This window comes from Magnolia sinica, chromosome 6 (assembly GCF_029962835.1).
Source record: "Magnolia sinica isolate HGM2019 chromosome 6, MsV1, whole genome shotgun sequence".
Taxonomy (NCBI): domain Eukaryota; kingdom Viridiplantae; phylum Streptophyta; class Magnoliopsida; order Magnoliales; family Magnoliaceae; genus Magnolia; species Magnolia sinica.
This window is the reverse complement of record NC_080578.1, coordinates 84,804,884-84,818,349: the sequence shown is the minus strand read 5'-3', so window position 1 is coordinate 84,818,349 and position 13,466 is coordinate 84,804,884. Positions and strand designations below refer to the sequence as shown.

The 13,466-nt window shown below is 42.4% G+C and overlaps 1 protein-coding gene across 1 annotated transcript; it reads left to right on the top strand.

The window, feature by feature from the left end:
• Nucleotides 1–1,117: 1,117 nt before the first annotated feature.
• Nucleotides 1,118–2,361, top strand: LOC131248973 (PRA1 family protein F2-like). The gene has a single exon (XM_058249507.1). The coding sequence runs from the start codon at nucleotides 1,446–1,448 to the stop codon at nucleotides 2,052–2,054; it is 609 nt and encodes a 202-aa protein (XP_058105490.1). The 5' UTR covers nucleotides 1,118–1,445; the 3' UTR covers nucleotides 2,055–2,361.
• Nucleotides 2,362–13,466: the final 11,105 nt, after the last annotated feature.

Sequence of the window (13,466 nt, the reverse complement as noted above, 5' to 3'; positions counted from 1 at the left end):
CCGCTGTGACTAGATCGGGGTCCTCAAGCTACTACCGAGCCACGGTTCGGCTCATTCATCTTTGCCGTCCGACCTGCTACGATGAGGTCAGTCAACTGATCGGGTTGGGCTTTCTTCAATTGGGGTCAACTCAAATTCCCTCACAACATAGGCCACAAACACCATCAAATAGAAATTGAAAAAAAACCTTTCCATAGGTTCGCGATAGTCCCATTAAAATGAATGGATCAAATCGGGCATTAGGTGAACCGAATTTCACTTTTATGTGAGCTCAAGTTTATTTTTAAAAGACCTTTTACCTTTCTCAGATGAGAGCCTGTACCAGGTATAAATGGGGTAGAGGTTCTTTTTTATAGTACCAAAAATTAAAAAAGTGGAATTAGGGCACGAATTGGGCCTATTTGGGAGCATGGATTTGGAACCCCCGGGATGGGAAACCCCCTGGATTGGCAATCCTTTCGGTGTGTTTGGCACCCTGGAGTGTGAATCAACTTTAATTCAAAAATACCTATGCATGGTATATTTACGGGGGTTTGAATTTAATTACCAAATCAACTTTAATATCCCTAATTAGTGAGATATATAATTTTTGACACTATGGTTGTGATAAGCCCACTAAAATATATGCTTTGCTTGAAAATGATGAAATTCCAAGTCTCGAATGGACAGCAAGCACAAGATCATGTCTAAGTGACCAACCAACGATTTTTAATCGTTTATTAATATGGACAATGTTTGGACAGTGTTGATAGTCATTAGTAGGCTATGTGCCCAATAGAATGATAGTGTACAGTGACACACATGTTACACCTGCAGCTATTGAAATGATTTTAGGTGTAATCGAGCTCTCACCATGTATTGCAAACCTCCCCAAAGAGGGGAATTTGAAACCCCCTGAATTTAAAACCCCCATTTAATTTATGCTGCAAAACAAACAAGGGATTTAAAACCCCCTCCAATCCACGGTGCCAAACGACCACTTTATTGTTGTCTACACGGGCCTCATGACTGAGCACGCCGTCTCGGAGGCCACGCGTACAAAAAACCCAAAAAATAGTAACGACCAGGGCAAGGCCGTTATTAAAATCAATTCCAATGTCTATTTCGATCTTTACGTTCATAAATACCTTCCCCGCTCGGGGAGTCGTCTATTCCGCCATTGTCGACAAGCAGTGCTTATCATTTCTGCAGCGATCGATCCTTCTCCAGAGAAAGGAAAAAATCAGAAAGAAAGATCTATCTCTAGTGTTAGGGTTTTTCTCTCTCCGCAAATTAATCCCAGAGAAGAAAGCGATAAAAAGTGGCAGATCTAGGGTTAGGGTTTTCTCTTTCGAGAGCTCGGATTTTGGTCTTCTTTCCATTCACTACCATCAACAACACCTTCAGATTCCGCACCAGGGAAGTCTAGGGATAGGGTTTGGGTTGGGGTTTTTTCTTTTTCTGGAATGTCAATGGCAGCAGCCACCGCGCAGGCTGGCTATGGCGCCCTCCCCACCACATCATCCGCATCGACCTCCTACACCACGTTCATCTCCCGTACGAAGGAGAAAGGCAAATCGGTCATCGCGACGTGCAAGCCATGGCGCGTTCTTTTCGATCCGTCCTCCTTTGTCCGTCCCCCCTCCTACGGTGAGGCGCATGTCCGAATCAGACTCAATCTCGGCTACTTCCGTGTGAACTACGCGATCATTGTCTTGTTGATCCTCTTCTTGAGCCTTTTGTGGCACCCGATCTCGATGATCGTGTTTCTGATAGTCTTCGTGGCGTGGTTCTTCCTCTACTTCTTCCGTGATAGTCCGATTGTTATCTTCAACCGCACATTCGATGATCGTGTGGTCCTGATCGTGCTGAGCATTGTCACAATCGTCGCCCTCGTTTTTACTCATGTGGGATTGAATGTGCTGGTTTCACTTATAATTGCAGCTGTGGTTGTGTGCTTGCACGCGGCATTTAGGGTTACTGATGATCAGTTTCTAGACGAGCAGGAAGCTGCAGATCAAGGATTGATTTCCGTTGTCGGTAGCCCAATGCTTCACTCTTTTGGCAGTGGGTAGTCTGTTCAATGTGGTTGCTCACTGTGATCTCGGAACGATTTCATTTTTTGGATCGTCCAGGATTTGATTTGAAATGGGTTGCTTGGGATCTTATTGGTTCAATCAGCATCTATGGGAGCTTCCGAATTTCACTGCCTGTCAGTGATTTTAAGGTGCAAGGTTTTCAATTACCAGTTTTCTTGTATTTGTTCGTATGGAAGGTTTATGCTTTTTTGAAGGAATTTCTTTTTCTGTGTATCATGCTAACTTATGAATGGAATTTTGCTTGGATTTTCATGAATTGAGGCCGTCTGTTTTTTTCTCTTCAGTATAGATTTGTCTTGTAAATGGTTTATTGCAAATAGTTGGTTTTTCAGACCTACAGATGACTTCTATGTACAGCTGAGTGAACAACTAAGTGATTTCATTGATATAGATCAAATACCCATATGGTTATACTGAAGCTATAAACTCCCAATATTCTGGAGAATGGTTAAAAGGTATAAATGAAGAAAGAGATTTTTCCCACTGTAAATCTCACCTTTTACCCGCCAGCTTTTCTGAGCCATCCAAACTTACTTTCCCAAACTAAACCAATGCCTTTTTCTCGAACGAGAATACCCCAGCAAATTTTATTTTTTTTGAAAGATCACAAGATTTATATTAAAGGATTAAAAAAAAGGAAACAATAGAGAGAACAGGGCCGCTGAGAAAGCGGACCACCTAGGCTCCAAGAAAGAGAAAATTATAGCCCTTTAAATTTTCTACATTTGAAGCCCACTCTATCATTAATTGCTTAACTCTGTGTACTATGGATTCCACTGAATTGGAAACATCCTTGAAGCATCTCCTATTTCTTTCTTCCCATACTGACCACCAAACAGCTAGAAGAGCCATTCTCCATAATGAAGTCCTATGCTTGCCAACTATGACACCGTGCCAAGCCTTTAGAAGCCGACCTGCTGTGTCAGAAAAAGACCAATTGATTCCAAAGGGGCTTAAAATTTTTGGCCAGATTTGATTGATAAAGGGACAGTGGACAAAAAGATGATCTACCGATTCTTTGTCCGCCATGCAACATAGACATACATTAACTATAATCACCCCCCTTTTTCTCAAATTGTCAACTGTAACAACCTTCTTCTTTCTAACCATCCATCCAAAGGATGCAAGAGAATATTTCCAAATCTGATTTGTCAAGGATTCTTCTTTGGGAGAAGAATCGCTGCCCAAAAAGTTATATAATGACTTTACCGAAATTTTGCTAGATTTGTCGAACCTCCACACTAATATGTCTGAGCTGAAATGATCCGGCTTGCTTCTGTAAATAAGGTCAAGAAGGGCCACATACTCTTCAATCTCCCAGTCCTGTAAATTTCTTATGCACTCCAAATTCCATTCTGTTTTCCCACCAAGAACAATATAGCAACTAGTTACTGATGTTGCTTGATTTGGGACGAGACGGAATATGTTCAGAAAATCCTCTTTCAAGGCTACTTCTCCCACCCAAATGTCTTCCCGGAAACGAATGTTATCTCCTTTTCCAATATCGAACCCGATGCCTTTTGAGGACCTCCTTTTTCATGGATAACATACCCCTCCAGAGGGCCAATGCCCTATAAGATGATGAATCCTTGGTCCACCAATCTCCCTTTGAACTTTCATATTTGCTTTTGACTATCTTGTTCCAAAGACTCCCACTTTTAGTCCCTAGTCTCCAGATCCACTTCCTTAAGAGGGCCCGATTCATTTTGTTGAGATCTTTTATCCCAGCTCCGCCTTCTTGAATTTGCTTGCACACCTCCTTCCATTCGACCAGGTGGAATTTCTTCTTCTCCTCCTTCCCATGCCATAGGAAATCACGTCTTGATTTTCTAGGATAGCCAAAACTGAAGCCGGGCATCAGAATAAAGACATAAAGTATAGCGGGAGACTCGATAAAGTAGCCTTTATGAGAGTGAGACGCTCGCCTAGAGATAAATATTTGCATATCCATCTTGCAAGGTACATCTCGAACCTGTCTATGACCTTTTCCCATAGAGATTTGGGAGGCCTTCCTATGCCCAATGGAAGGCCCACACTAATATGTCAGAGCTGAAATGATCCGGCTTGCTTCTGTAAATACGGTCAAGGAGGGCCACATACTCTTCAATCTCCCAGTCCTGTAAATTTCTTATGCACTCCAAATTCCATTCTGTTTTCCCACCGAGAACGATATAGCAACTAGCTACTGATGTTGCTTGATTTGGGGCGAGATGGAATATGTTCGGAAAATCCTCTTTCAAGGCTACTTCTCCCACCCAAATGTCTTCCCAGAAATGAATGTTATCTCCCTTTCCAATATCGAACCTGATGCCTTTTGAGGACCTCCTTTTTCATGGATAACATACCCTCCAGAGGGCCAATGCCCTATAAGATGATGAATCCTTGGTCCACCAACCTCCCTTTGAACTTTCATATTTGCTGTTGACTATCTTGTTCCAAAGACTCCCACTTTCAGTCCTTAGTCTCCAGATCCACTTCCCTAAGAGGGCCCGATTCATTTTGTTGAGATCTTTTATCCCAGCTCCGCCTTCTTGAATTTGCTTGCACATCTCCTTCCATTTGACCAGGTGGAATTTCTTCTTCTCCTCCATCCCTTGCCATAGGAAATCACGTCTTGATTTTCTAGGATAGCCAAAACTAAAGTCGGGCATCTGAATAAAGACTTGAAGTATAGTGGGAGATTCGATAAAGTAGCCTTTATGAGAGTGAGACGCCCACCTAGAGATAAATATTTGCATATCCATCTTGCAAGGTACATCTCGAACTTGTCTAAATCCTTTTCCCATAGAGATTTGGGAGGCCTTCCTATGCCTAATGGAAGGCCAACAAAGGTGGTCAGGAAGCAGCCCATTGAATAATCAAAGTATTCTGCATATTTTCTAATGTCTTCTTCCTCCATGTTGACCCCATACATCATGGATTTTGCCATATTGACTCTCTCGGGCCCGAGACTGCCTCGAAACACCGAATCGTTGTTCGCAGGTTGCTCACCTTCTCCTGATTCGCTTCACTGAATAGCAACGTGCTGTCCGTGAATTGGATATGTGATATCGGAGTATCCATTCCTTCTACTCTAATACCGCTTAAGATGCCTTCTTCTTGACCTTTGTTCAACATTCTGGATAAGGCCTACCCGACTATTAGAAAGAGAAAATGGGACAACGGATCGCCTTGATGCAACCCCCTAGAACTTTTGAAGAAACCTTTTGGAGATCTGTTAAGTAATATAGAGAAATAGGCATAACCAACTCACTCCCCCATCCACCCTTCTCCATTTCTCACCAAAACCCATCCGCAATAGCATGTACTGAAGAAAGCCCCAGTCCACATGATTGTATGCCTTCTCAAGATCAAGCTTGCATAAAAGATCCTTTGATCTGTATTTATGGCTTGAGTCCATGCATTCATACGCAATTAAGGTATTGTCAATAGTTTGTCTACCTAGAATAAACGTACTTTGATTTCCAAATATTACCTTCCTAATCACCTTCTTCAATCGAGACGCCATTACTTTAGCCAGGATCTTGTATGACTCTCTAAGTAAGCTTATCGGTCTAAAATCTTTGAAACATGTCATGTCTGGGAATTTTGGGAGTAACACTATAAAATATGCCCTGAGACCTTTTGAAAGTCGCCCTCTTTCATAGAATTCTTTAAAGAATTCCATAACGTCCCCCTATGGGACTTCCCAAAATGTTTGAAAGAAAATAATCGGGAAACCATCAGGCCCGGGGGCCTTATCTCCTCCCCAAGCTTCCACCGCAGACTTCACTTCTTCCAGCGTAAATGGGGACTTTAGAGCTTTGGTGTCGTCTTCTGATAGTCTGTCTACGTGAAGGAGGTCCAACCTAGGCCTATCCCAGCCTTCTCCCTGAAGCAGAGTGATGAAGAACCTGATTGCTTCTTTCGCTATTTTATCTGTATTCAATACGGGTATTGTTCGCCACTATGCTACTGATCTTGTTATATCTTGCACGCGCGCTGGCTATACTATGGAAAAATTGTTTTTTTGTCGCCCTCTCTAATCCACTTAGACTGCGATCGTTGTCTCCATAAAATTTCGTCCTCTATCACCCTAGTTGAGTAATTTTGAATAAGCTGAATTCTTCTAGTCAATTTTTCTATAGACATCGATCCTCCTTCTGCGCTCGAGTCGATCATCTGCATCTCTGACAGAATCGAATCCGTTTCCCTCTCCCTTTTACGCAGCTCTTCGCTTTCCACTGCTTTTATCTTTTCCTTTAGGATTCTCAGTTTGCAGCATAGCCTGAACGCTGCATATCCTTCCACTTCAAACCTGGCCCACCAATCTTTTATTAATTTCAAAAAACCTTCTGTCTTCAACCAAGAAATTTCAAATCTAAATGGTTTCGGTCCCCAATTCTGATCTTCTGCTGCGTGAATCACCGGATTGTGGTCCGACGTAGTTCTCGGAAGAACAGACTGGGACACAAGAGGGAACGACTCAATCCAATCGGTGGAGACCAAGAATCTATCCAACTTAGAGAATATTAGATTCGCCTGCCCGTTAGACTAGGTAAATCTGGAGCCAAGTAGAGGGAGATCCACTTAATCTTATTTGTCAATCTAGAGCGAGAAGGACCGCATTGCTATAGTGACCTTTCTGTGTAATGCCCTAGTTTTCGAAACCCGAGTATACTACTCGTTTTTTAGAAACCCGAGTATACTACTCGTTTTTCAGAAACCCGAGTGTTAACCTGTAAAATTTCAGTCTAAATTTAAACCTTCTTATCATTAATCAGAGTTAGAAGCAAATGTTGGCGGAGTAAACCATGCATTGTTTAAAAACATTCTGGTCATCGAAAAAATCCAAATGTAGCGCCCATCAATGTTTTAAATAGCGGTAGCGTGATGTGTAGCACTCAACCCTCTATAGCATGTAGTGTAAATACGTAGTGTGTAGCGTAAGCTACATGATACTTCTATTTTTTAATTTAAAAATAGGACAAATATACTAGATAGTGAAAAAAAGGAAAAAAAATATAAAAATGCCTAAAAGATGATTCATTCTATCAATTAGAAGCATGTTCAAAAAAGTTATTAGTTATCATTTATCAAAAGCCAATCCACATATATAAGCCAAATCAAATAATTATCATATCAACAACTTTCTAAGCAAACCACCTTAATTAATAATGTCTAATTGAAACCACAAGTCACAATTATGAAAAGAAATAAAAATCCCATAGGTTAAAAGTATCAAGTATAATACAAATGTCACATTCCTCAACATTAGAAACAAAGAAAACGTGAAAAAAAAAATAAAATAGTAAAAAAATACATTGTAGCTTACACTCCGGATGTTACGCGCTACGTAGTTAGCGTACGCTACGACCCCTATAGGGGATTTACGGTATTTCGGATGCTACGTAACACCATGACCACACTACGCTACGTAGCATATGCTACCGCTACGTTACGGTCGCTATTTGAAACACTGGCGCCCATACAGGACTTATACAATCCCAAATAATAAAGTTCATTAAACAAAACAAAAATCTATCTAGTGATGGAGCTCAATATGGTTCGCAGGGACCCCGTCTAGCTCCTCGGCTACCCGATCTACTCTAGCAACCAATTGAACAATATCGGCTCGCTCTACACTTGCATCAACTGATATGGTTTGATAGCGTCAATGGCTATCGGAGTGAGGAGTACCCTCTAAGATTACACACTCATTATTTATAATCTAGGATAGATCGTAAGTCATGAGAATGAATATATTAAACAACACAATTCATAATCATAATCATATACTAAAAAATTAAGCCAATTGACATAATCACATCATACGCAAAATATAATAGCAATCGCAATGCAAAGGAATATGTGCAGATAATCTAATAATCAATCATACGACTTTCTATTGCACCCAAAAATCACATTGTACGTGAACTCCGCAAAATGGTTAAAAAATCGATAAGTGAATTCCCGCTCCACCCGAAAATCACAATACAAGTGAACTCCGCAAGGTGAATAGAAAATCAAGCTTTAAACCTCTACTTCACCCGGAAATCATATTATATGTGAACTCCACAAGATGGCTAGAAAATCGATAAGTGAACTCCCGCACCGAACATTGCAAGATCAACAGAGAATCAACATGGACATTCCAACATTATCCGAAAATTGTATGAACTCCGCAAGATGGCTAGAAAATAGATAAGCGAACTCCCGCTCCACTTGGAAATCATAACGAACTTCGCATAATGGGAATCAACATATAAACATTTACTTCACCCGGAAATCATATTGTACGTGAACTCCGCAAGATGGCTAAAAAATCGAAAAGCGAACTTCCACTCTATCGGGAAATCATGGTACGACTGAACTTTGCAAGATGAAGAGTAAATCAACATATAAACTCTAGACCACCTGAAAATCATATTGTACGTGAACCCCATAAGATGGCTAGAAGATCGATAAGCGAACTCTTCCACCCAGAAATCATGGTATGATTGAACACCGCAAGATGGCTAGAAAACTCACATGCAAACCTCTACTTCACCCGAAAATCATATCATTTGTGAACGCCGCAAGGTGGTTAGAAAATCGATAAGCAAACTACCGCTTCACTTGGAAATCACCATACGACTGAACTCCGCAAGACGAAGTGAGAATCAACATAGGAACTTCGACGTCATTCGAAAATTGTATGAACTCTGTAAGATGGCTAGAAAATCGATAAATGAACTTCAACTCCACCTGGAAATCATAACGAACTCCGCTTAATGACCAGAAAATCGACAAGATATGTGAATATAACCAACAAGCCACAAAGGGCACTAATATCCATCAATGCCACGAAGGGCAATGTGCGATCTAAGCCATGTAAGGCAGATGTGCGATCCAAGCCGCGTAAGTCAAATATGGACTGCAATATGGTGAATCTATGATAGGTTCCATTCATTCCATCACTTAAGCGCAAGCGGCAAGATACAGTTAATTAACAAATGTACAATTAAAGATAACATGTTATCATCAAATCATTTATGCTTGCTCTAATTAAACACATGAAATAGTTGCACAACAAATTAGCATATTCAATAGTGAGGTAAGTAACTCAATGAGAGAAATCATATCATCATCTATGTATAGATTGATGAAATTAAGTGAGAAGCTCAAAGGGTGAGTCCTCACCTTAGGATATGAGTTTACATCGCCATAGGGTTTGAGGGTGTGAAGCAGCTTGAATTAGGTTCGACCCTATATCTTAAAATTTCCCAAATATATATGATTAAATATTACCAATAAATTTCTAATTTAAATAACCGAGTTGAACTTACCTAATTGGATCAATCCGATTGACACAGCTGGTTAGGGACTCAAATCGGCCCAATCCAACAAATACGTTGCTGGACAAGCCGATCACCACCAACACTCCAACAATGATGGAAGCTTAGCGCAACTTTACGAAGTCGACTCAAGTAGCTAAGTCAATCAGCGAGTCGACTCGAACTTGACTCGATAGTAACCGCACCCAAGCTCCTTTTCTTCCTTCTCTTTCTTACTCCCTTCCTCTCTTCCTCTCCCTTCCTACTGGAACTCTAGTTGGACTGGCCTAACTCGACCTTGCTGCACTCGGTTTCAGCCGAGTCGACTCGACAACCACCAAACCCACTCTCTTCTGTATTCCTCTTACCTACTCTCTCTCTCTCTCTCTCTCTCTCTCTCTCTCTCTCTTCTCGTTTCTCTTCTTGCTGGACCAGACGGTGTCTTGGCTCGACCAGACCGCACCCAACTCGGTCAGCAACTCCCCTTGGCCCGACCTGGTGCGGCAGCAGCAGCCGCACCATCCTCTCTCTCTCTCTCTCTATTGTCTCTCCCTCATTTTCTATCTTACTCTCTCTTTCTCGTCCTTCTTATTTCTTTTCCTTTCTTTCTCTTTTTCTGCTTTCTTTTCTTTTCTACTGCAATGACTAGCAGTGGTCTAGACGGACCAACCCGAGCACCAGCTCGCACCAACGAGTCAGTGGGTTGCGACTCGGGCAGTGGCCTAGTGCGACACCACTCCTCCCTCTATCTATCTTCATTCACGTTTTCTTCTCTGCAACGATCGACCTCTCAGCCTGGCAGCTCAACCGAGTTGAGCGGTTGTGGCAGCCCTCGACTCTAATTCGAGCTTGAACGGGAGTGCAACACCATTCCAACTCTCTCTTTCTCTCTCTCTCTCTCTCTCTCTCTCTCTTTCATTCTCTTTCTTTTCTTTTCTTTTCTTCCCTTCTTTTTCTTCTTCTTCTTCTTCTTTTTTGAGATGGGTTGCCCTAACAGGCACCCTTTATAGCTTTCTTGAATCATTTTCGGATGCAACTAATCCGTCGATTAGTCGTGGTGTCGAGAATAAAGTCTCGATAATCGTGGTGTTATTGTCGCAACCAACTAGCGATCCCATCTAATCCTATTCGCATGGTCATATATGACCGATGTGGATGAGATCCCATGGCCATGGGGCCATCTAACGAACGTCCCATATCAACAATGAGGCCCATCCTACACTGATGGGTTTCCTGCTTAAACGGAGAAGATGACTTCCTTGCTAATGGCAAATTTGGATCGTGTGGGTATTCTAATGATTTGATGTGTTTAGACGGTGTGGATAGCTCCCATAATCACTGTGGGACCCTCCAAACAGACGGTTATTAGTGCTCTTGTGATGGGATTTTGTTTCTACTTGCGGCGGCGGGTGAGAAAAACTCAAGCAAAAGCTAGGGAAGCCCTATTTTGAAGTGCTGGGATTTGTGAGGTGGAGGGCTGGGATGGTTAGGAGGAGGTTGCACGCAGATTGCCAACCTGGAAAGGAGAAAGAAAACGAATCTTTCTGTTTTCGAAAAGACAGCCGCACATAGTTTGGTTTGTGGCTTAGCTTGTGCGCGTGCCTGTGCCATCCAACGGTGGAAATGGGCAGGGTTTGGTCGTCTTTGGATCCTCTACAAGATGGACGATTTGGATCATCAGGAGGGCCCTTGATGGTGGGCCATATCCAAGCCAAACGGACATTGTCCGTTTGAGTTGGCTTGAGCGGGAAGAAAGCTCCCCGCTTTCTTGCCAAATCCATCGGGTCAAACCCATTTGACTGGATTTCCTAGTCCGGTGCACCATGGGTGCGTGTGCTGTGCACATGCACTACCAAAAGTGGGGCCCATAGGATCGGTTCGTGCAATCTGCGTCGTCCACTACTTCCACTGGCCTCATCAAGACCCGTAACCTAAGATGGGGTAGATCCTAAAATCATGGAGGCCACACTTAGAATCTTATGCTTTAATTGTGGATCATCGCTGATCTGACAGCGATCTATGGCCGAATCCTGCGAGCAACACCGTTCACCTAACTAGTGAGCCACCCAAGGCCACTATTTACTTTAAATCGATGTCCTCTTATATGTATAAGCTATGCAACATTTCCCTTTTTGGATTTTATTGAGGATTTTCATCGATTGGACGATCGGATCGTTTCTAGATTTGATATTTAGGTTTCATATGGATTCCTAGTTAATTCTATAGGGAACTTAATGGCAAGTTAGGTGTTGATTAGTCAATTCATATGTTTTTGGTGTGATTCATCCTCTACGTTATTAAGGATGCACCGAACAGTGGATGGTGCGACTTGAGATATCAGATTTGCGGCAGGTGGTTTAGTTTTAGGGTGACGTGATGGCTCATCTTGAGAATTTAATGGATGGATGGGTTGGTCTACAGATGAAGATCACCATTAAAATTTTTAGGCTAGAGTGTGTCAATGTTCGCACAAATTGGGCTTGTGTTATACTAAGTTAGGTCCCCATGGTAACGCCCGAGTATTGAAAAGTACGGGGTGTTACATTCTGCCGTGGGACTTTTCTTCGGCATATCTCAGTATATTGAAATCTCCACCAATACACCAGGGGCCATTAAATTTTAGCCTTGTAGAGTTTAGTTCCTCCCATAAATCATTTTTTCTAGCTTTTTGATTAGGGCCATATATTGATGTGATGAGGCAGTGAAAATCAGAGGAGTCGTCTTTTAGAATAATCGAAACTGTGAAGGCTTCATTCTAGCTATTCTCGAGAGACCATTGAGACGATTTCCATGCCACCAAAATTCCTCCGACACTTCCAATAGCATCGAGCGCTACCCATTTTGCGTCTTTTGCCTTCCAAAGAGTGCCCATAAGGTTATCGTTGAACTTTTGAATCTTAGTTTCCTGTAAGCAGATCACATCTGGATTACTTCTCCCACAACTATCTTTGAGAAGCCTCTCTTCTACTTGGACCCCGCACTTCTTACATTCCAAGATAAGATCTTCATTAAGAAACTGAGCTGCCCCATATTCCTTCATTCCCTGTTCTCGAATTAAACCCGATGGATAAACTGGGACTCAATGTGAGACTTTGAAGTTTCCTGTTGTTGCTTGATCTAGAGGGACGTTTTCTGGGAGATCTTGTTCCTGTCAGTGGTCGTCCACGGGTCTCAACACATTGAAATAGAGCTATATAATCTTCCAGGCGGTACCCAAACGATAGCCCTATGGACCTTCCTACATGTCCTATGGCATCTCTGATCCATTTCTTCTTCTGAATGATGTTGATCAACTTGGCCCTCTAGTCTTCAGCATCCTCCTTCATTAATTGAACACCCTCCACCTCTTCTACTGATCTTCCCACTCGAACTTGCAAGGGCTCTGCTTCTATAATGCTTTCTTCGATATCTTCTTGAAAAAGGGTGATTAGGGCTTGATCTGCCATTGCACCTCTGGATGAGAGGGGGGAGACGATGGGCAGCTTGGAGAATTCAGACTCTTTGAATTCTAGGATTGATTATCGAAATTGAAAGTTTTGTCTCCCGCCCACAACTGTGGCATTAAACAGGAATCGTACGAAGGTGCTTGATTTTCCAACCATTTTGTCCTGAGCAAAACTTTCGCACCCAGGCGCGTGCCTCGCAATGGCGAAGTGATCTTCCAGATCACCCGAGTATGTTTCGATAGAGGGGACTCTCCTGTACAAGAGGCCTTCTTTGTAATAGGTGGTACCGCAACTCGAGGAATAGATACAAGGCTACGATTGGATTTAAGGTTGGCGCTTAAAGAAAGGTTAAGGTTTAAAGTTGATAGGTTCGACTGGTCCGAGGCACCCAAAACTGACCCGATGTCGATATTCGACCCTATTGACGCTTCCCGAGCCTCCCATGAACCATCATCGCTAACTCCGATCTTACCACGGGTCCTAATTTTTCGAAGATTTAGCTGACGATTTGACTCCCTCGAAACCGCCGAATAACTCTGATGACGTGGCAGGATCGCCTTCTACCACGTTGACACCAAAGCATTGTGCGATTCTACAGCAGCGTGGCACATGTTACAATATCGTAACTTGGAGCCATGCATCTCTCG

Bases quoted from the DNA above. Each gene is read 5' to 3' on its own strand.
- LOC131248973 (XM_058249507.1), top strand. From the start codon at position 1,446: ATGTCAATGGCAGCAGCCACCGCGCAGGCTGGCTATGGCGCCCTCCCC.